This window comes from Dunckerocampus dactyliophorus, chromosome 16 (genome assembly GCF_027744805.1).
Source record: "Dunckerocampus dactyliophorus isolate RoL2022-P2 chromosome 16, RoL_Ddac_1.1, whole genome shotgun sequence".
Taxonomy (NCBI): domain Eukaryota; kingdom Metazoa; phylum Chordata; class Actinopteri; order Syngnathiformes; family Syngnathidae; genus Dunckerocampus; species Dunckerocampus dactyliophorus.
Window position 1 is genome coordinate 3,648,951 of NC_072834.1, and position 23,527 is coordinate 3,672,477.

The 23,527-nt window shown below is 41.4% G+C and overlaps 1 protein-coding gene across 3 annotated transcripts in view; it reads right to left on the minus strand.

Annotated features, from left to right (window-relative positions):
* Positions 1-1,028: 1,028 nt before the first annotated feature.
* The window catches only part of mark4a (MAP/microtubule affinity-regulating kinase 4a), a 36,145-nt gene continuing 13,646 nt past the window's right edge, over positions 1,029-23,527 (minus strand). The window contains exons 4-18 of one of the 3 annotated variants that reach the window (XM_054754850.1): positions 22,789-22,837; positions 22,590-22,655; positions 22,072-22,142; positions 21,914-21,970; positions 20,164-20,400; positions 18,444-18,563; positions 17,372-17,471; positions 17,142-17,251; positions 16,589-16,775; positions 15,385-15,596; positions 14,455-14,558; positions 13,795-14,079; positions 12,648-12,730; positions 10,651-10,695; positions 10,364-10,573 (exon numbers count right to left, since the gene is read on the minus strand). In XM_054754850.1, the coding sequence (XP_054610825.1) occupies positions 10,509-10,573; positions 10,651-10,695; positions 12,648-12,730; positions 13,795-14,079; positions 14,455-14,558; positions 15,385-15,596; positions 16,589-16,775; positions 17,142-17,251; positions 17,372-17,471; positions 18,444-18,563; positions 20,164-20,400; positions 21,914-21,970; positions 22,072-22,142; positions 22,590-22,655; positions 22,789-22,837 (1,791 nt within the window). In that variant the 3' untranslated portion in view covers positions 10,364-10,508. Of the gene's footprint in view, positions 10,574-10,650; positions 10,696-10,715; positions 12,731-13,794; positions 14,080-14,454; positions 14,559-15,384; positions 15,597-16,588; positions 16,776-17,141; positions 17,252-17,371; positions 17,472-18,443; positions 18,564-20,163; positions 20,401-21,913; positions 21,971-22,071; positions 22,143-22,589; positions 22,656-22,788; positions 22,838-23,527 lie in introns of those variants that run through there. The other 2 variants (XM_054754848.1, XM_054754849.1) reach the window with 2 other exon arrangements.

Genomic DNA, 23,527 nt, shown 5'->3' on the forward strand with positions numbered 1-23,527 from the left:
TCCCCCCCCACGGGGCTCCCCCAAGAGAATGCTGCCCCGGGCAATTGTCCATATGGCCCATATCTAGACCAGCCGCTGGCCATGACGCACGTGCATGTTATTTTTATGGAAAAGTGAGCAAAACACATGAAAAGCAAAGCGTGTTGACAAATTTCTTCTGTTGCTTCATTTTGTGTGGGTGTGTGTGTGTGTGTGTGTGTGTGTGTGTTTTTTTAACGTCGTAAGCAAGACGGAGTCCCGTGAAGGCTTTTAGATGGGGCATGGGCACAGCAGCAGCAGCACTTCCTGCTTCAAATTTTGCGGCTTCACTCCATCACGGTTTTTCAAAAATATATGAATTAATGAATCATCTTGTTTCGTGGTTGAATATGGCCTATTTATGGCCATTTTTAAGGATAATAATGGCTAAATAAACTAAAATGACATACACAGCGTCAGAAGACGCAGCGAATGATATGTAGGTATTCTACACTGACAGTAATGTTACTGTATTTTCTGTCATGCAGTTTACTCTTATTATGTCTACTATATTGGGTAATACGAGTGTAAAGGTGACAGTTGGGGTGTCACTTCATGTAGCGAGGGCTCAAATAATGTTTAAAAAAATTATTTAGAAGGTGTGAACATGTTTTCTATGCTCTAACTATGAAAATATTCCTTTTATGAATAGGGAATCCTACTTTGCGGAGATTCACTTATCACCAATTAACGGCAATAACAATGTTCTCGTTCCCACCTTCCCTGGTGAGCTTTATGTTATGACCCAGCTGTGCCTTCTAGACATTCTTCATTGCTTTGCTACTTTGAATTGTTGCGTATCGGGCCGCTCCTTGTGAGCTCCTCTTCACTTTAAGTCCACGCAGCCACCAATGTCTTCACATCGTGGTGTAACGCAACACGCACGTTCAGCCAAACGTAACAGCTGAACTCCAAAAAGTTCCTTCCGAAAGCTGATGCTGACGGCCCGTGCACCCAAATAAGAGAAATAAAAGCCAAATAAATGGAGGAGGAATGCCAACATACTGTAAGTGAATTTTATTAGTCTTCAGCTCCATGTTCTCTGTAGATACCACAACCACTCAAGCTCAGTTTACAGTTGCTTTCAGTTGGGGGAGGAAATCAAAAAAGCAAAGCAGTGAAAATTAGGCTACTCAAACTTCTTTTTTTGCATATAACATCAACTTCTGTTGTCCTCCAAAATCCGTCTCAAAACAACAGTGCATGTTTAATACTGAGCCTTCGGGAGGTTAAAACACTGTAGCATCCATCTGAACAACTCAACACTGAGGTAAAAAAACCCCAGAATGTTCATAGATTGCACCTTCAATGTCCATCCATCCGATACTAAAAATTTGAGTTGTTTTACACGAAATGATTTGCTCTAGTCTCTCACTGGTGTTGGCTGGACTGTGAGACAGGAATGGTGTCAGTTGAATATCAAACGATTCCCAATTGAACCCACAAGAACACTTTAAATGTGTCCAAATGTGTCCTACACAGCTTTGTGCTCAACTTGAACTTGTTAATAGAAATGTGCCAATCGTGAACGAGTCGTTCAAAAATGACACCAGGTAACATGCCAATGGCAACCATACAAATCAGAAAATGACGTAATTTAGCGATTTCTCGCGAGGAGTTGGCGAGGCTGCACGTGACTTTTTTCAGGACATGGCTTCCCCAAAATGGCAGCGTGTCAGGTAAGCTAGCTCATTTTTTGCCATTGAGGCTTTTTTTTTTTAAAATCCATTTAACAATTCTAATGCTTTATCGGGTGAGAATTATTCGAATTTAACTGTTCTTGAATTGTCTGAAAACAAGCTAGCAAAATATTGCAAAGTTTTAATAATGTACTCAATGAATTTGAAGGGATAAACTGTACATTTGTGTGTCAAGTTGAGTTTTCAAGTACATTCACCATGAATAATGTAACATTACATATCATTGACATGATTTATTAGTACTTTACAAAACATGTCATACATGTCTTCAGTGTGTTCCAATTGGTCTGTGGTATCATTTTTAAGCTCAAATGGCTCTCTGGATTCTTCCGGGTTTAATTGGGAATCGAAAAGTCAATTATTATCCTCCTTAGCTGGTCGTGTGTGTCCATTTGTAAATGCAAGCCTACATTTGAACAAGCCAGAAGACCCCCTGAATGTACTGAACAATGTGAAGTGACTGTGTTCCACACAACAAGCCTGGCGCCACATTGAGCACTTATTTCTTGGTATTGATTGAACTTTAGCAACGGTCTGCATTGGACAAACTACCAGTCCTAGCTGTGCATCATGTCACATTTCCCCCTTTAAAACCAAACATTGAAGTCATGCAGGATTGCTGGTCATTTCCCCAACATCACTGACAGAAACGGCTTTAAATTAGTCTGACTTCTCTTGCTCTAGCTATAAATAAACCTTGAGCTCTAAGATATATACTATATTCATAAATTGTATATACAGCCAACAATTGACTGATATAAATCCTGTTTTAATGATATTCTAAAAAATAAATTAAGTACCTGTGCAAATATCCACAATTTGTAGTGTTTCACATTTAAGACATTGGCGCCCTCCAGTGGCGAGTTCTGGGTACTCCATAATGGTACACTGGAAGGAGCTGATTCAAGTCAAAGCAAAGTGCATTGAGGTCTATATCACCTAAAGTTAATATACACCACAATGAATTAACGCCCAGTAAGGGGGGTGGGGGGACGGAGGGAGGCAAGAACAAACTCGTGGTGTCCACACTGGTGTCTGCTTCCCACCCCGAAAAGAGGATGCAACCCAGTCTCACCCCACCGGCTGAAACAGCACAAGCCACACAGCAAGAAAAAGATGCCGGACGTGTGGTCAGCAACATGACCGCAGATAATGGCCCCCTCTATAGCAAGACAACGGGGTCTCAGAGAGAAACAAAAAGTTCAGGAAAGCCAGAATCTCATCGAAATGATTGAACTTGAAGGTGGTAGGCAGTGGAGGTTGGCATCCCTGGGAAATATTCAGGGTGTCCCTCAAGTCTGGACACACTGACAAACATGGATATATTATTTAATTGTTTATTGCACTGTTTGTTTTCATTTAATTAATTATACATTAAATTTTTTTTTTGTGTACAGTATATACCTATATCTATCATATTTTGCCCTTCTTTCCCGGTGCGCTCTATTTTTAACAGCTTTCCGTATTTTTCCCATATTTGAACTTTCATGCCGAAGCAGCGAAGCCTTCGGTCCGCTCGACAACGCTCGGGCAACATCGGCCTACTGCATCCTGTAGCCGGTAATGTCAGGCCTTCAAAATAAAAGAAGCACGCCGGTGAAATAGCACGGTTGCGCCACGTGGGGCAGTCTGGTCTTTACACCAGTACCCTTAACCCGCCCCCGGTCCTTGTGGAAGATAATTTCCCTCATTTTCTTGTATTTTTTCCGAAAAAAATCCCAAATTTTATAATGCAAACATTGAAAGGGATGATACAGTAACGTGTTATATGTCTAGACTTGTGCAGCGTAAATAAATAATACATTAAATAATTAACTCATCTAAATACATTTCAAAATGAAAGAAAATACAGTAATTATATAAATAAATAAAATAAGAAACATAAAATTAATTCATTATATATTATTTATTCATTTTCTATATGTTATATTTTAAAAATGTATTTAAATTTTGTTATAACATATGCATTTTTGCCTGTGTGTTCAGACTTTAGTGACACCCTGTTGAGTTGGTGATTTGGTAGGTAGGAACAGGAAATGGGCGAGGGGGGGGGGGGTACTTGGGTCACCACGGGAAAAGCGACAATTCAGAAATAGTATTAACAGTAATTCAGCAGCCAAATAACATGACCTCTGCAGCCTACGTAAATATCACAGTACGGTATTCACTAAAAACGGAGGGAGAATAGAAAGCAGTCACGGTTCTTTGTCTCTCTTTTTGTACATGAAATATATCGTGTGTGAAGGCGCTGGGTTGGTTGTTCACTTTAAAGGCAACTGGACTAACAAGAAAAAAACAAAACAAAACAAAAAAACGTCCACACTGCCTTCATCGTGCCTTTCCAGAGTTCTCTTCTTTTCATACCCAACAGCACAGTTATCAATAATGGACAGACAAGTTCATATAGTAGTGTGCCACAAGAAGAAGAAGAAGAAGAAGGGTGTGTTTGTTTCTGTGTACTCTGATGGGTTTTGCTACTTGGCTCGTCCACGTGTTTGCTAATGACTGAGGTGAGAGTGCACGGCGCTGAGTTGGACACAAGTGCTACATTGCACGAGAGGACTAAACGGGCTGCGGTAGCGCGACGGGTAACCGTGAAAGGCAACAACTGCACAACGTGTTGCATCCTCAGCTGGCACGGTGAACTCATACTCCATAAACAGTTGACCGAATGAGGGGCTACAGGTGGGAAATATACTCTCAAGTATGTGTCACTACTGTGAGGGGATGACAGAATGACAGGTCGGAAAGTTGTTCTCCGACAACTAAGCGTGACAATAAGCAGCCATCCAGCGCTTCTAAAATCAGTTATGTCAGGGCCCGCAACTAGTTGTATTGCCCTTTGACCTATTATTAAAAATAAAAATTCCGGGTGTCACGGTATGTGTGTATTCGTAATCGGTAATCAGTATTTCCAAGCAGAGACATGCCCGTTTCCCACACGGTACAGATTTATCGCATTACGCGTCTACTCGGTAAACAAATACAGTCCAGTCTTTGGCTCGCGATTGTGCCAAGGAGAAGGCAGACCTTGAAAACCCTCTTCCGTTGTAAAAGTCTCCCGTGAGAGGACACTTGGCCTTCCCCGCTAAACAAGTGGATGAGACCAAAGTCGGCTTTGTTCAGTAGAGATGAGAATGGGAGCTACGGGCTAAACTATTGCTGCACTTCAACTTTTTGTACTAAAAATACAATAATCATTCACACTCTTCAAACACTTACTGTTGTATTTGTCTGTAGCATCGTAAAAAGAAAGCTCGTAAACCAGGGGTGTCCAAAGCTCACCTGTCAACACTCATTTTTCCCGGGAAACTCCTGTATTTTGCCATTCTTTGCCCTCGCTCTCCTGTTTAAATACTTTCTGGTAAATTTCCCGTATTTTAACTTTGTAAAAAAGAATAAACTGCAGGTGACAATGGTGAAGGTATTGTCGCAGCAGACAGGTAAGGTACCGAGGGCCATTTTTGGCCCACAGCTCATTTTTGATTGGCTCTCTGCATTTTGTAAAAATACTACTAATTATTATTGAGATAAATTATTCAATATTCAGGGCTTCAGACTGCAACTAAATGATCACATTTTGCAATAGACATAGACAAAATAGACATCGCAAGTAAATTTGTCATCTACTCGCGCATGTGCGACCCGATAAAAGTATGCCGGTTGACAAGGGACACACTTTGTCCCTTATTATAGTAAGAAAAATAGTCTGTAAAATATGGAGTCAATTGACAACAGCTTGTCACAGTGTAAGCGTGTGATCGCACTTTTAGTCGCATTCGATCGACTTTTTTACCATCTTTGTTTACACATTTTGTCTGGCTCTCACTTTCTTATGTCTCTCTGGCAGCAGCTGGCTAGCTAGAGTTATCCACCTAGCCTCTGGTCCTTCCTTTTAATTTTTTTTTACCACACAAAAGCTAAGCAGTTTGATATTATGCATTTTCTTCCCTTACTGTACCCAAAATAAACCGAACTGTGACCCGACAACAGAGGTACGCACCGAACCGTGATAATGGCACACCATTGCACCCTACATTGCAATGCTTTTAGCATCTTTCAAGCACAAAATGTATCAAAGCGGCCCCCCCATCCTTTAATTTTTCTGCATGCGGTCCTCTGTGGAAAAAGTTTGGACACCCCTGCGTTACATGAACAGTGAAGGAACTGGCGACTCCAACAGTTACAACCAAAATTATTGATATCACAAATATGAAATTAAATTTGAAATGTAAATGAACGAGAATTTCTATGCGTTGGCTGGAAATGACACAAAAGAGGTGTGAATGACATCATGTCACATACAGTCGTACAGTTCGAACAGCGTGTTTTTTCAAAAATTAATGAATAAATGACCGCTGCTTCGTGTTTGCCGTTGGCCTGTTAGTTGTCAAAAAATATTGAAAGACGATGTATTATTCTGGCCACTGGGCGTCAGTAATGTTACATTGATGAGACATGATGTTATATTACATTACCATCACCATGCTTGTAGTGGAAGTGGTACATTTTGTCTTCTTGCTTTGTCCCTCTTCCCCACTCCGTTTGACAGACTTTTTTAAGTTTAGAATAAATAAATTGGAGAGGGTAACTCGTTAGCGCAGTAGCTTGCTATTGTAGCGGCGGCCATCTCTTATGTCCCTGCAGTGATCCCATAGCCTGTGCAATGTGGTGTAAACAAGCGTAAAGGTGACTACTGGGGTGTTATTTCATGTCTACAGGGTTCTAATAATGTTAAAAACCGAATTTAGAAAGTCATAAACAGGTTTTCTTTGCTCTAGCTACGAAAATATTCAGTTTATTAAGATTGAATCCTACTTTGCGGTCGAGTCTGGAACCAATCAACCACGATAAACTGTCATTGTTTTTTACATTTTCAAAATGATTAATGCCCCTGCTCTTATTGGGCAACTCTGAGGAAACCATGGATCCTTTTAACTTCTCCATCACAATCCAATCAGCTATCATCTTTATTTGTTGCAGTATCACTTATTTTCCATGTATTATGTGAATATTACTTGTAATACTTGTATTTATCTGGTATTTATTCATATTATTTATTGTGTTTACTTATTTCTATATTTCTTTAACACTCCCCCTCTACCCCCCAGTCTTGTTATAGCAATCTTTAAAGACGGGGATGAAACAAACCGTCAGTTATTGCTGAGCTATGGAAAAGAGGTAGCTTAAGTAAAAAAAAAAAAAAACAACAACAAAACTGCTTCTTCCTACTTTTTTTTTCATTCCTTCACTTCATTGTGCAAGCGTAAACATGATGTTCCTCAAAGTAATTTGTGAAGCACGTTTTGAAACCACGACCATTAACATAAATGTAGAACACACCTGTCAACTGTACCATTCTCACCGGCAAACTTCCTGTACTTTCCTGGCCCCCTCCTGTTTTAATTGGTGTTTGTCCCGTATTTGAACTTTCAGGTGAAAAAAAAAATCATTCATATTTTTTTAACGACTAACTCTTAACGCAAGGCTGCCACTTTTTTGTGTCATTTCCATCTATTCAAACGTAAACTTCAGATTTCACTCGAAGGCTGCAAACATATGGACTGATGCATTCAATAACGCAATATTTCCCACAATAAGCCTCCTTTTTGCATTTTGTCCTGTAATGTTTTCTACACTGCCGGCCAGCAGTTTTAGAACACTCCAATTTCTCTGGAGGAAAAACCTGCATTTGTAAGTGTGAAGATGGTCTGTTAAATCCCTTTTTCTTGCCATTTTTGGAGCAACAAATGACTATGTCCAGTACAATGCTGGTCAACTGATGTTCACGAGGGTATACTACCACAGTGTGTTCCGAACACAGTTTTTATGCAGACAGAGGAGGTAGTAAGTTCTCCACAACTTGGAACACCTGTAGGAATTAGTTGCTCCAACTGCCAAGGCTTGATAAACCTCCATTTCTGCAGAACAGCTTTAAATTGTTGACCCATTTTGTGGTCGCTGAAACAGGCCTTTTTGTATCATTCTGAAATACAAATTATCTTTCAGTTTTACCTTTTTTTTAACCTCTAGCACTTCACCACTCACCTTTTGTACCATTTCAAGCTATTGATTGAACTTGAACAACTTGAATTTCAATAAATAACTGGGAAAAATTGGGGTGTTCTAAAACTTTTGACCGGTAGTGTATATGGACTCATCTGCTAAAGCACACACCAGCTCGTTAAGCTGAAGATGTCACAGACTCATTAGTGTTAGCCAGCCTTTGATTGGTCAACCCTGCTCCCATTGACCTTAATCCACGCAGTCGTCACGGCCGTACGTCGTCATGTGGACTACAGTATCTAAGCAAAACAATGCAACCCTGCTGCTGCTGTGACACATAGTCAGCCTATGTCTCCACATTTTATGGCGACTGAAGAAGTGAACGAAAAAATAGAATGGCGTTCATGTAAAGATGAACAGACGTGAATATTTTAACCCATAAGAACCCATGTCACCAACGCTTTAAATGTCCTGAAGTGGACCTTACACAGCTTTGTGCTTGACTTGAGCTCATGAAGTCACTAAGTGATATACAGGAAACATTTTGGAGTGGTTGTCATGTGACAGTCATGTAACTACCCCAGGATATGGCTTCCCCAAAATGGCAGTGTGTCAGGTAAGCTAGCTCACGTCCAAAATCATATTATTTTGCCACCATAGCTCATTTCAAAGCCATTTAACAATTCTAATTAGGGATGCGCCGATCAGGGTTTTACGCAACCGATTCCGATCATCCATGAGTGAAATCGGCCGATACCAATATCTATCACATGACTTAACTATACATTTTTCATTTATGAAGAGTGCTATTGGCCAGGGATGCCGTTTAAGTGGGGGGGCCCAAAAAATAGGTAATAATAAAAAAAAACAATAAGGGTGGGGGGGCAACGTTGTGCCCCGAATTCCTTGCCGCACCCCTGCTAACCTTAAAATCACCTTAATGTACACAAGAACAATAACTTTTTTTTTTCAAGACAACCTATGTCACTCATGAAACTTGAGAATGAGACGCATTCTTTCAGGAGACTTTGGTTGCGAGATTGAGCTTCCAGGTAGCACACAGGTGGGCTCCAAGTGAGAGAGCAGTTGGCGAACAGGATGTCTTCCAAGTCTCACAAAGGCTGGTCATCCGATGAATTCAAATATTTTTTGGGTTACTTGCTTAGCCGTACGACTGTCACGCACGTACAGTACGGGCGAGTTTTGTCCAGCGTTCTGGCCGCTTTAGCTGCCGTTTGGCTGATGACCACACCGTGAGCCTCAGAAACTCACCATACTCCAAGTGTTATGCCGCATTAAAGCTTTTTAACGTGCTGCCCCCGCAAGATATTTTTGGTGGCGTGTGTTGGTAGGTAAGTTCCACACGGCAGACATGTTTGTTCTGTTTTTTAGCACGCCTGCGCAGTGTGAACGAAAGTGGGAGGGGGACACTACCCAAGACGTTAGAGCAAGACACTACACAGCACGCAGGAATGGCTGCAGGCTGCAATAGTACGAGCCACAGGTGATCGGTGTTGGAAGGTATCTATCAGCATATGCGGATCACATGCTTTTTCACCGAAATTGTCAGATAAATCGGAGCCTCCTTAATTCTAATGGTTTAATGGGGTGTGAAATATTAGAATTCAACTCTTCGTCAATGAATTCATGTAAAACAAGCTCGGAAAATATCTCGGAAAATATAAGACAACGGTGGCCCGGGACTTCATTAGTTGGTTCACACAGACAGGTTGTCGACAGAAGCAGGGCGACTTAATCGGGTTCCACTGCATATGTTCTTTGTTTCAAGCACGTTTGTGGTACACAAAAAAGTGCCAAGTTGAGTTCTTTTCAAATAAAGAATACATTTAGCACGGACAATGTAATGTCGATGTAACATCACATCTTTGACATGAATTAGTCGTATTTCAGATAAAACATCCAAAATATCTGTGGTACAGTATATCCTCCATTGTGTTACTTTAAGCACAAATGGATCTGGGTTCTTATGGGTTAAAAAAAAAAAAAAAAAGAGAACGGTATGATCAGGTTAACACACGAAATTAATGTTTTTCTGCACTAGTATAGTAAAAATAACAGCGGATAAAAAACAATCATCAGAGCAATAAATTAAACAAGTAAAATAGTATTATTATGGCTAGAGTAGTAGTAAAAAATATTTAACTAGATTCAGTCTGATCCAGGTCCAGTGGGTGAAAGTGTCTCAGCGAGGGTGGCTGAGCTTTGTAGGTGATGGAGGAGATGGTGCAGGTGTAGATAGGGTGGGGGTGTGGGGCGCCTCAGTGTGAGTGTGTGTGTGTGTGTGTGTGTGTGTGTCTTTATGTGGCAGGTGTGTGTGGGGTCGTCATGAACGAGACAGTAAGAGAAGTATTTTCTCTCGGGTCCAGCCCCTTGCCCCGTCTGATCCACTATTTCAAAATTGTCCAAACCCCCCCTTCCCTTTTCACAAACACACAGACACAAACACTCGCACACTCACAGAAACACACTCGTAGACAAGCACACCCTCCATTTAAAGTTCAAGATCCTTGGAGATTTGGGTGGCGACGTCCCGAAAAGCTAGAGGTGCCCCCCAGAGTCGCGTGTAGCGCACACCGTTAGAAGTCCCGGAGGCGCCCGTGGAAAGGTGGCACACCTCAGCCTCGAAAGCCACGCGGCCCCCCGCCGCACCGTGTGTGCAGGAGAGCAGAAAGGGGCCGGCGTGGTGGACCTGACAGCCACATCCGAGCGCCGCCTCCCGCAGAGCAAGTACCACCTCCGCAGGGTCCCGCCGCCCACTTCCTCTCAGATCCCAGCCACGTCCGACGGCCCGGGGCTCGGACGCTTTTTGATACCCAGGTAGATGGCAACTGAGGAGGTCGACAAATTGAAACTGTTCACAAATCATCATACTGTCACGAGACATCCAGCTGTGACACGCACTGACCTTGTGACCGCAAATCTCCTGATTCCCTCAGATTCATTTGTGACCCTGGAGGACAGAGACAACGTTAGCGGTAATCCAAAGAGCAGCAAGTCCTTCAGATGAGATGAGATGACGTTCAGAACAAGCAGGCACCCACAACAAGCAGGAGATGTGCACAACAGTCCAGTCACCTTAGAGCCTATGTCACTTCCAGCTAAAGCATGCATTGGTTGATCTGTCTAGCACACAGTGCACTTTGCTATTGGAACACAAGGAATAAACATTTAATGACTTTCAACCCACTGACCACAAACTGATAATGAAAAATCTCTGGCAACAGTGAACACATAACGTAGAGCAGGGGTGTCCAAAGGGGTGCAATGGCATGTGTATTCCTTCATCACGATTACAGATAATGACGGGCTGTACTCGTTTCATGCTCGTACTCTGCAAAAATCCATTATCTGTAACGGATACTAGTCTAAAAGGAGTATCCGGCTCATCCCTAGCATTCAGAAGTCGATTTTTCTTTTTCGGTACAGCAAAGCTGCGTACAGATTTCCCACATGGTACATGTGTTTGCAATTCGCAATCACAGAGACTAGACAGAATGTTTTTTTGTTTTTGTTTTTTTTGTCTTTCGGCTTTTTCCCATTTACAGCCGCCACACAGAGTCAATCACATGGTTTGATTTGGCTTAGTTTTTATGCCGAATGCCCTTCCTGATGCAAAACTCCCATTGATCTGGGCTTGGGACCGGCAACCTGGAATCGGGAACCTGTGCCATCTGCACAGAAGGCAGCAGCGTGCACCATTACAACATCAGGGCACAGATACCAGACAGATGGCCAAAGGATTGTAGGCTATGCCAAAAAATGAGGGTGGAGCCTTTGATGACTGACTGAGATACATGAAACTCGAATGACTCCAGTGGTTCAGACTTTGGTCATAATTGGATTGTATGAAGAAATGACGTGGTGGACATGTCTAGCATGATAGGATGCACAAAAATGTCTAATAACCCATACCTGCAATCAAACACAACGTCGGTCATTTTGATTTTAAGCAGACTTCTTGGGATAATTCCAGGAGTTGTACTGGTTGCTGATAAATTGCAAAGGACTGTAAGCTGTGCTATAAGTTGTGGGTTCACCCTTTGGCGACTCGCTGAGCAAAATGAAACTCAAATGCGAAAATTCAGCTGTAGACATCCTGATTTCTTTTGAACTCAAGATATAAATCATAAGCACTGATTTGTGTTCATCAAATAAAATTCCATTTTAACAATGTAACAGTCTCTTAAATTTGATTCAATTTGAACCTGATTGGACGTTAATAGATGCGTTCAATTAGGCAGATTCAAAGGGAAAATATGTTTGAATGGGGACACATTTTACTCAACACACTCACTGAAAATCTCAAGCATTTTCAAGTCAACAGACTTAAGTCTGAATCAAGTCCCGAGTCGTCGATGTCAAAGTCCAAAGTCATCACAATTGTGACTCGAATCTGACTCTGGTCCAAATTGCGAGCTCGACTCCACCCGTCTGCTACAAGTGTTTGACTTTTTCCACTGTTGGTTGTCCTAAGTTTGTATTTTGTTCTCTGTGATCTCATTTTTTGTCGTCACAACTCGTCGGGGACTAAAAACTGGGCCATCGCAGTTTTACTATATCAAAGTTACCGCTGCAACTTTTGCACAGTACTGCATGTTAAGTGTTCATTGCAACCAGAGCACACTTCACAGCTGGATGGCAGAAGTGTGAAGACTCATTGACATTGTCCTGACTGTCAACAACAATCAATGAAAGTTTAAAAAAGTAAAAAAGTCATGCTTGAAACCAATAGTGTGCAAAAAGGACAGAATGAGCAGAATTAGAAATCACGAAGAGCAGCAACAATTAATAGACAGACGGATGAAAAGAAGTCAGTCTTCACAGACTGACGGAACTCCCGTGTGACCAGGCAGATGAGGAAGCATCGCAGGCAAACAAGAAATAAGACACACTGGAACTTACTAACGGTTTTTGATCCTTGTGGAAGAGTGCAACCCGACACTGATTTGTTTGAGCCCTGGCGCTTGGACGGGTCAAGGTTGACCCTGGTGCCATGACAGTAGGACAGCAGAATAAGATACAATGGAGAAGAAAAAGAGGGGATATGGGGTAAGAGCGGTGGTTGGGTGGGGGGTTCAGGAGATACAAAAGAGCTAACTGAATCACAGGAACGCAAGTGGTGGAGGAGAGCGTGGCACAGGAGCTGAGTGGCAAGGATAAAGCTGAGGTTTGATTAGATTAGTCATATGTGATTATGACGACTGACAGGAAGAGGGGAACAGACGATAATCCGAGGCCACAGACGGACTTACAGTATGAATAAACATTCTCGTAAACATGGGTCCAATGCAGGGCTGAACTCAAGTTGAAGGGATGACACTTCCACACTGTTGCAATGCATTATTACAAATCCATTTTCTATAAGTGCTGAACATTTCATGTTAGTTTTCAGTAGGAGATTCAGCAACCAGGAAATAGTAAACAGAATATATAGATTAAATTCCTCTAATCAGAGAGTAAAAATGTACTTAAAACTTACTATACAGGGCATTCCAAAAGTCTGGACATGCAATATTTTTTTAATTTAATATATATAATATACAAATATACTGTACATGTTTTTAAAAGTTATTCATTTTAATATATATATATATATATATATTATTCATTACAGGTTTTAATTTTTAAACTGATTTAATTTTAATTCTTTTTGAACAAATTGTTGTATAATGTATGTATGTTAAATGTCCAAACTTGGGCAAACCTAAACCTTAGGGACACCCTTTGTGTGTGTGTGTGTGTGTGTGTGTGTGTGTGTGTGTGCATGCATATGTATATATATATATATATATATATACTGTATTTATTCATTTAAACACTTTTAAGCCATATCTATATTATACATACTCTCTTTTCTTATCTCTTGAACAAAGGAAGGAAAGAAACTCAAACGGCTGCAATATGGAGAAGGGATAGGATTACGAGATCTGCTTCTTCCTACTCCTCTTCAGACCTGTTGAACTGTGTACATGTGTAACCAGTAAACACTGAAGATTAAAATACCGTCAAATATGTCTAGACTAGCCTATGGCGTCACCACGCAAGCTACCTGCGAGTGAGTTTGGAGGTCAGCTTGGTGAAGAGGTTGGAGGTCGCTCTGGTGCGAGCATGGGGCAGCGGGCTGGCATCATGGTGGGACAGGGTGGGTGAAGTGGGCGGGGCCGAGTAGATGGGAGGGCCACGGTCCCTCAGCTGCCCCCCATGAAATGTGCTGCGGATCGTGGAGCCCCTGGTCAAGCGGCACCGGTCTGAAGAGGACGAGGAAGATGCAGCTCCGGCCCCAGAAATGCTGAGTGTGGAGGGAGACGCTGCAGGCAAGCGGTGGCTAAGAGAACTGCGTTCAGTGAGGAAGAAATCACAAGAACAAAAGCTATCAGCAGCTCCTCTTATTGTCAATTTCTTGGACAAAATGAATGTGTTAGATAAAATATCATATGAAAACAGAACTAAAAATATACGCAAAACAAGTAAATGTGCAAGCAATGGCTAGTTTCGGTTTTGATTATTGCCAACAACCGGTTATGTCGACGCCAGTCAGCCAGTCCGAGGGGCGTCGACATATACGGGTTTCACTGTAATAATAACGTGTCTATTAATGTGTTTCATCCATGTGACTTTTGGATCCAGGGCTCTGCTTAGCAGTTGGTGCCTGTGCGAGCATGACTGTGCGCACAAAAAGGAAGATTGAAGACCCCAAACAAAGCGGTACCTGTTGTCTTTGCCATTCTGCAGGAGAGAGTGCCTGTCAGCACCCGAGCGATCCGTGCACACGTATGTATTCCGACGTGTCATCGCGCTTCCAGGGATGTTGTTCTTCAAAGTGAGAAGTAAATGCTAGGTCAGAATGTAATGCAATAATATGCACGATCACAGGTGGTCCTCGGGTTACAAACAAGTTTTTTTCCTAGATTGTGATGTAAGTTCAGTTTTAGTGTAAGCCGGAACATATGCCAAAATTATACCTAAATTAACTCCTAAGCCCCTCACTATGTACACAGAACGCATAAAGAACACAGAACATCGTAAATCGAGGACCACCTGTACGTTTGGAGTACTGGATTTGTGAGTACAGTATGCACAGATTTGTGAGTAAAGTGAGTACAGCTCTCACATTTCACAACCATTTTATTACCACATATCTTCTCAAGGCACAATACTATAGAAATTAAACTTGCATATACTGTAGTTTAGAGTAGTCAGTGTGCAGCTTGTATAGCTTTACTATCCACTGAAAATGAGTCAACATGCAGCCATTTTTGTCTCAATAGCCGACAACACAACTGACGAACAAGACAATTGTGTCTTGCGTACAATCAAGCATGGTAGCATCATGCTCTGGGGCTGCAAAAGTGCCGCCACCTGGTCCCTCACCTTTGTGACAATCATCTTTAACCCACCAGGTGAAATCATGGAGCAGAGAGAGTGTGATTGACTGTTATCTTGTATTTCTTCCATTTATTAATTATTGCACCAATAGTGGTCTCTTTCTAACTAGGCTTCTTGCTGATGGTCTTGTAGCCCATTCCAGTCTTTTGCAGGTCTAAAACCAGGTGTCTTTAACTTAAAATTATAGACTGTTCATATCTTTGTAAGGTGGTAAACTTACACTGTGTACCCAAAAAGCAAAAGAAACACTTACTGTGGTGGCGGTCATGTCTTTGCGGCGGTCTGGGATCTCTGACTTGTTGGGGTTGTTGGCGCTGCTGACCATCGGGCTCGACGGTGGGAGGCTGTGGCTTCCCATCACACTGCAGCTGGCTTTACGTGAAGGCATTCGTCCCTCCCGCAGCTCCCTCTCGCCCGTGCTCGTGGGGCTCCGTTTTGGGTGCATGACGGGCATGGAGGGTCCGCCTTTGTTGTGGAGGACAGCAGTGCACAGACATACAGGGACTCATATAAGGAGTATTCTGCAACAGCAGCCTACAGGAGCTTATAAAAGGAGTCGACCAGTTGAGGAACCGCACAAGACAATTTAATTGGTTCATGGGCAAAGTCTTGGTAGGACAGTTCTAGTCTGACTAGATAGGACAGCTCTAGTGAGAGGAGTTGGTGCCAGTTCCAAAGTATTTATTCTCTAAGGTTGAATCAAGCCCAGGGAAAAGCGGTTTCACTGTTTTGTGGTGCAAAGCGACAGTCGTTATGATTCAGTGGAGTGGGGCCTCTGCCAGCCAACGACAGTCGTTTGGGTGGAATCACCCTCGTTGGGATGCCACGGCAGCATTGTATGTGGGAGAGAGGTGGTGTCGTAGACCTCCCCCTCTGTTCATAGATGGTTTCTGAACCTTGAGGTAGATGACGTCCCACACTCCTCCTCCAAACAATCTGTCTTCTCATCATTGGACAATTGCATCAATAAATGTAAGGATTTGCACGGAAATGTAAGGATTTGTACGTCTAATTAATGGCTATTTTATTCATTAACCCAAAACGCTCACATTCTATGTTGGTAAAATAAGTGGAAACGGTAAAAACTGAATTCAAAAAAATTAAAACAGAAAAAACAGAATTTGGAAAAAAAAAATGTCATGAATGATAACCGAACAAAGTGCGAAATCTCAATGCTTGACGAAAAACGCTATCAGTGAAGCATAAAGACATAAACAAGTAAAAATGGTGGGCTTTTCAACAGTGGTACATACAGTACTGTATATGATGATGAACCGGGAAGTCGACATTAATAAGTCCACTATCATAAAACAGCTATTCTGTGCCTGTTAAGTGTTAAATAACAAACAATTGTGTCTCACAAGGTTGCCCTTATATAAAAGCAATATTCTATGTGAGCGGTATTATGCAGTAACTGCAACACCTTTAGAAGTGAGACGTTAAGAGTAGATACTCACAGAAGTCGCTGTGTCGTCGCTGCCTGTGGTAAGTAGAGGCACTGCGCTGTGTCTTGCTGTGTGAGGAGGAGGTGGAAGAGGAAGAGGAGCCAGTAGTTGAAGAGTGTTTGTTGGTTCCGTTGGTAATAGGACTGGGTCTCACTCTTGCCAAAGATAGGGTGCTGGCTGAGCGGGCCTCACTGCCCTCCTGAAATCATATGAAAAGCTATGAATTAGAAAGAAGAGTCGATGAATGGCTGAATTAAATTTCTGGGATTTTAGTGTGGGATCTTACAATAATATAAGGAAAAAAAACAAGAAAAGTTGGTAAAATACCAATGTGCAAGCAAAACATTTTACTAGTTTGGACGCACCTCAACATGCTATACATGACGTGCTGAAATCATGTGCTTGTAAGGAGGTAAAACTTACAAATGTTTTCAGGTCTTGCTGAACCTTGAGTCGTGTTTGTGATATCTCGACATGATAAAACACAATTTTCTCATCGCAACATATGCAATTTGATACACATACAGACATCTGTGGAAAAAAAATGTAGCTGTATATAACTCACATCGCCTTTGCGGCCCAGCAGTAAGTAGGTCGCTGTGACTTCATTGTATTTCTGATTGAGCAGAGAGTCCTTGATTTCCTCAGGGGTGAAGCCCATGCCGACCATCACCTCTAAGGCACACAAACAGTAAACAGAGATATAAATCATCGTGGGTCGTGACAATATTGATTATGTTTTGTCAGCATACAGCCACCATGAAAGCTACGTTAACACAGGCCCAGTACACTCACCTATACGGGTGGCATCACTGTAGTCCTCAACGGGTTCTATGTGGGGCTTTAGCTCCTCACCCTCATACCCTGAATTTATCCACTTGTCCTTCATGACTTGCTGTAGAGACGTAGATTAGATTACATTAGATTGGATGAAATTTAACAAAATTAAGGTTCCGGTAGCAGCAAACCTGTATGTAGTATAAATGACAGCACAGCGCACAAAGTAAAAATACAATAGCAAATAATAAAATAACAAAAACATTCATTACAGTTTAAAAAAATACAAAAAAAAATACATTGCACATTGTAAATTTTAAGTATCTGTACAGTAATCCCTGATTGATCGTGTTTCCGTGAAGTAGGATTCCTTATTTATACGTAAAACATTTTCATAGTTAGAGCACAGAAAACCACTTTATGACCTCCTAAATGTGTGTGTGTGTTTTTTTTAGCATTATTAGAGCCCTCTAGACATTAAATAACACCCCTTTACACTCATATAACTCAATATAGAAGACATAAAAGACAGAAAATAAGTCATTTAAGACATAAAATAGACTCAGCTATGTTAGCAATGTGAGAGTCACACAGAGTACTTCCTGCAGTGGCTACTGTCTCATCAATGTAACATATTATATGTTGACCACTGGTAGAGAGTTGACACTAGGCAACAATGATTTGTGGAGGCTTCTTGGAATTGCACACGAAACAGACTATTTAATCATATCGGTCAACCCTACCATTTTCCCTGGCAAACTCCCATAGTATGCCCTTCTTTACCGGCGCCTTCCTATGTTAATATTTTCCCGTATTTTTCCCACATTTTAACTTTGATGTAAAAAAAAAAAAAAAAAAAAAAACAGCATCCAACAGCATCCTCTAGCTGCTAAAGTCAGGCCTTCAGAGTAAAAGCGTAACAATAAAATAAGATGGTTGCACCACGGAAGACAGTCTGAACTTTCCTTTCTGGTGGAAAGACCAGAGTTTCCCTTATTTTCCTTCTCTGTCCCTTATTTTCCAGAACACTTCCTCATTTTCAAATACATATGTTGACATGCATCAACTGTCTATTTGCGGTCCCCCTCACCTCGAGGGTGCAGCGTTTGGCGGGGTTGAGCACCAGGAATCGGCGAAGGATGCCTTCACAGTCTGTGGACATGTAAAAGGGGACGCGGTACTTTCCCCTCAGCACACGCTCCCTCAGCTCCTGTTGGCCAAATTACACATGCTGAGCATCGTGACGCTACATACTGTATCGTCAAGAGGAAACAGGAAAGTGTAACACTGGTAGCTGCTCTTGCAAAATTACAAATGTGAATATAAACATTTCTTAGACAGCTCAAACTGACCCTGACATCAAAATAAAATGCTGATTATCAAAGTAAAAGCACTGAGCAAAAAGGACAGGAGTCTTTCCACCATTTCTCCTCCTCTCCTCTGATGTGATTCATTGCCTGGGAAGACGAGGGCGAGTAGCCAGGAGCTTTAAGGATTATTGAAAGATTGTTGCTGGAAAACTAAAACTAATAGCAAGCCTTATTTAAGGAAATTTTTGATCTGATCTTGTCAGTAATACTTGGATATTGACTGAGTAAGTAACAGTTGTCAAAAAAGGGGGCTATCACAGTTTCAGCTCAGTCACCCGCTTTTAACTGTGCATTACACTTGCAGAGGAGTGGACAGACATAGTGTCTGGTTGCTAGGGCAACCAGAAGTGATGGCAAAACAACAAGGGGAACATTTAGGGCATTTTGGGGCCTGAACTGAGAAAATCACCCTGATGGCGGACGCTATTTCAAAGACATCAGCGTATGCTGATGAAGCAGCTAACCAGCATCCTTGAAGGCTCGCAACCTGGACTCATCTCTGTCATCCAGTCTCACATCAAATCAGTATCATTTTTGTACCTTAAAAACATCTCCAAACTTTGATCAGCTCCAAATTAACCAATAGCAGATACCTTCATTACATCTCGACTGGACTACTGTGATGGAATCTTATTTCAAAACAAGTTTACACCCTTACAAAGATATGAACAGTCCACAATTGTTATGGTAGCTTAGGTCATAAATTCATTTGTATTTGAGGGAAATATTATTTACTCTCAGTACCAAACATGCTTTAGTACTACTCATGTTGGCAAGCCCAGAGGTCAGACGTTCCTTGTAGTTGGTCACCAGGGTTGCACACATCTCAGGAGGGATTTTTGTTAGACAAACGTCACAAAAGCAGAATGATTTCACCTCCAAGTTTGACCGTAGGGTTGGTGTTGTTGGCCTCATAGTCACCATTTCTCAGTCTCCAAACACATCCAGTCCACTTGATGCCAAAGAAATCACTCTTCCCATCATTCTCCCATGTCTTGTCAGAGTCATTCAGGTGTTGATTGTCAGACGGGTCTGTACATGCCTCTTTTTGAGCAGGGAGACCGTGCGGACGTGTAGCGATGCTTTTGTAAACATATTGACTACACTCAACAATACCACGATAATAACGACAACCCTGATCATTTTGGTCACAATAATGGTGATATGAAATGTTCATATCGTTTCATCCCCATAGGGGATCAAATACTTCAACGCAATCATGTTTGTTCCCTGTTTTTTGAACATTCTGTCACAATACACCTACTGTAAAAATGATGGACTGTTCATATAATAATACTTATTCTCCCCACCCCACTGTAGTTACCAGTTATGTTTTACACTCTATATTTCAGTATAGGGCATAAAACACGTTAATTTCCCCGTGAAGAACCCTCCTGTCTATCCAGATAAACAGGCACTCCCTCCTTCCCATCCACTTGCCTTCAGGTTCTGCCCATCAAAAGGCAGCGAGCCGCTGACCAGCGTGTACAAGATGACTCCGAGACTCCACACATCCACCTCGGGTCCGTCATACTTCTTCCCCTGGAAAAGCTCAGGGGCGGCGTAGGGGGGTGAGCCACAGAACGTATCCAGCTTGTTGCCCAGTGTGAACTCATTGCTGAAGCCAAAATCGGCAATCTTGATATTGGCATCGGCATCCAGCAGGAGGTTCTCCGCCTGTGTAAATTGATGCAGAGGAAGAGAAGTTAAGTGTGGGAGAGGAGGGAGGGTAGAGAATGCCAATGCCCAGGGAACAACAAAGAGAAAATAATAGGATGAGGGAGGAGAAAGTGGAATCAGATTAAGTGAGAAGACAGAATGGGAATTGTAATGGAGGGGAAAACGCAAGAGCATTGAGACAGATGGAAACGGGGAGGGGGTGGCTGCAAGTTGCCAGGAAAACATACAGTGGAACCCGTTTTAAGTTGATATCCCTCGGCCTGGCCGTCGACATAAGCGGTTGTCAACATAACCGAAACTAGCTATAGTTGTGTGTGAATAAAGGATTTTTTTTCATCGTTTTCCTTCATTTGCCATGATGAAGTTGACAATACCACACATCGAAATGACTCGGCGGTGTGAGACGAGATGATGCACGAGATTGAGTCCACAAGACGAGACGAGATTTTAACATAAATTTTAAGAAAGGTACAATGTAAAAATATATTCCTGGACAAACAAACTTGCTTCATGAAACAATGCAGGAGCGTTTTGAAATGTTGTTGTCCCACAAATTGACGCTGCTATTGTCAACATTTTTTGAAACCAAATAAATCGCTAATGCTATGATCATATACAGTATAGAATAATAATAATCCCGCAATATTTCCTTTAATATGTCATCTTTCACTCTGTAAAGTTGTGGAATTGGCCCTTGTGACATGGATTTTCTCACAGGCAACTCATACTGTCTAATGTTTGGAGCATTTCTTGAAATGCTGGCCTTTCAGCTGTATGAAAGAGCAGCATTTCTTTTGTGATGGCTTCTGTAACCTCACACCATTTTGCGCTCTTCCGTTTATTTACTTTGCCGACCAAACATCTGAGTATTGACTGTCGGGACGAAGGGCGATAATTTTTATACACTGTATACCTGTATAAATTCTTCCAATGATAAGAAAATGACTTATGCCGATATAAATGATAAACAGAAACAAGCTGAGTGGATGACTGCGTGCCGCGGCCTACTGTATTGACGCATTGGCACATGGCAATATATGGAGGCCGGCAAAATGATCCAGTTCATTTTCATTTATCATGTGATTCATTTGTTTGTTTATTATCTCGAGATACGTTTTAATCTCTGACACCTCTAAAAATGACTCCTTTGGGTCTCAAATTTTATGTTGACGAAAGCGGTCGACCAAATGGGTACTTTTTAGTAATAATAAGAACACTGTGGCCCAGGACTTGACGAGTTGGCACACGTAAACGAGGTCGACGCCACTTTACCTCCACACATGACTCATACGAGTACTACAGTATATGTTCGGTAATCTTTCCGAACACATGCCAGGATTTGCCCGTTTTTAAATTCTCCGGACTGTGTGATTAAGAAGCTATGCTGTCCTTTTCACACACACACGCACGCACACACACGCACAGATTAAGAGTGGTCTGAGATTATGACTTGAACTAGCCTTAATCTCCTTTCTGAAAGCAGCCCAAAACATCTTCTCAGCTTTCTTACCTTCAAATCTCTGTGGACAATGTTCTTTGTGTGGCAATAGTGGACAGCAGAAACAATCTGTGAACATGAGGAGACAGACCAACGTGAAATCATTTAATGTTAAAAACAAACCAAAAAAAGACAATGTAAGCAAGAAATATGTTTTTTTTTTTTTTTACCTGTCGAAATTTGGCTCTGGCTTCAACCTCCTTCATTCTTCCATGAGAAACGAGGTAGTCAAACACTTCACCTACGATTGTGGAAAACAGGGCAGATGGTAAAAAAAAAAAAAAATTGTTTATTTGAGGGTGGCGTCTATTGACCAAGAGGCCTTGATTTGTGTTTTTTGATTGGTCGACTTCAATCACTACATTTCCACGCACACAATATTCCTATATTGACCAAAATATAGTAAAAGTTCAGAAATCTTTTGACCATGTAAACAGCCTTTTCATTAGATTACAGCAACATTACTGACAACTACTGGCCATCTTTGAATGTGTCTGCTGAATGCCTAATATTTGAATTTTAGTTCATTTAACCATTTTTATGCATGAAAATGCTTAATTTAGACAAAAAAAAACAATTTGCTTAAATATGCATATTTTTGGACTAATAATAGATCATATTCCACCACAAACAGCATGACTTAGTCATATATTTCTGAAAAAGTGGACATGATGGTTGAGGTACCCACCTCCACTAGCGTACTCCATGATTAGGTAAAGCGTCTTATCCGTCTCAATCACCTCGAACAGCTGCACTGTAGGCCGAAAACAATCACATTCAAATCAAATGCAGACATACTGATTATAGCCACATTATGAATAGTCTGTCGCTGTTAAAGGAGGTATGACACACAAAACAGAACAATCAGCTGACTGTTTGCCTCTTACCTATGTTGGGGTGATTTAAGCCTTTCATTATTCGTACCTCTCGAAAGAGCTGCGAAGAAGAAACAGAACGTTGTAATGGCATACAATTCAATGTGTTTAGGAATTTTATTCACCATTTTTATAGCAATGCCTTTACCGCTATATAAGCAACCAGTACACAAACATTTTTAAACTGAAAAGAATTTAGGTCACAGGCAACAATTAGTGTTTCCTCTAGGTTTAATTTGCTTCTGTCATCTGGCACTATACAAAAAATTAAATTCAAATCAAATTAACGTGACCATCTTGTAGGGACATGGTGTGCGGAAATTGAGGGTTGCCATTGAGGGTGGCCCCTGCACGCCTAATATGACTGTAAAGGTAGAGGAAACTGACATTCATCCAACATTAAGCACAATAATCATTTTCTTAAATAAACAAAAACTAAAAATAAAGAATTCATAGTCCAATCACGGGTGTCCAAAGTGCTGCACTGGGGCTATTTACGGCCTGCGGATGTTTTTTTATTGGCCCGCGCCACAGTCTATAAATATAGTTTAATAAGAAAACAACAAAAAACCTGTCAAAATGGAACAATCAGCAGTCATTTTACAATAATTTTTTTAAAGCAAAAATTGGAAAAATATGCGCAAAAGCCAAAGTTCACATTAACAATACACTTTCTCACCTACATCACAAACATGAAATGCAGTTTTTTCTCGAGCTACACAACTTCGTAGCATACCTACATTGGTTGGTT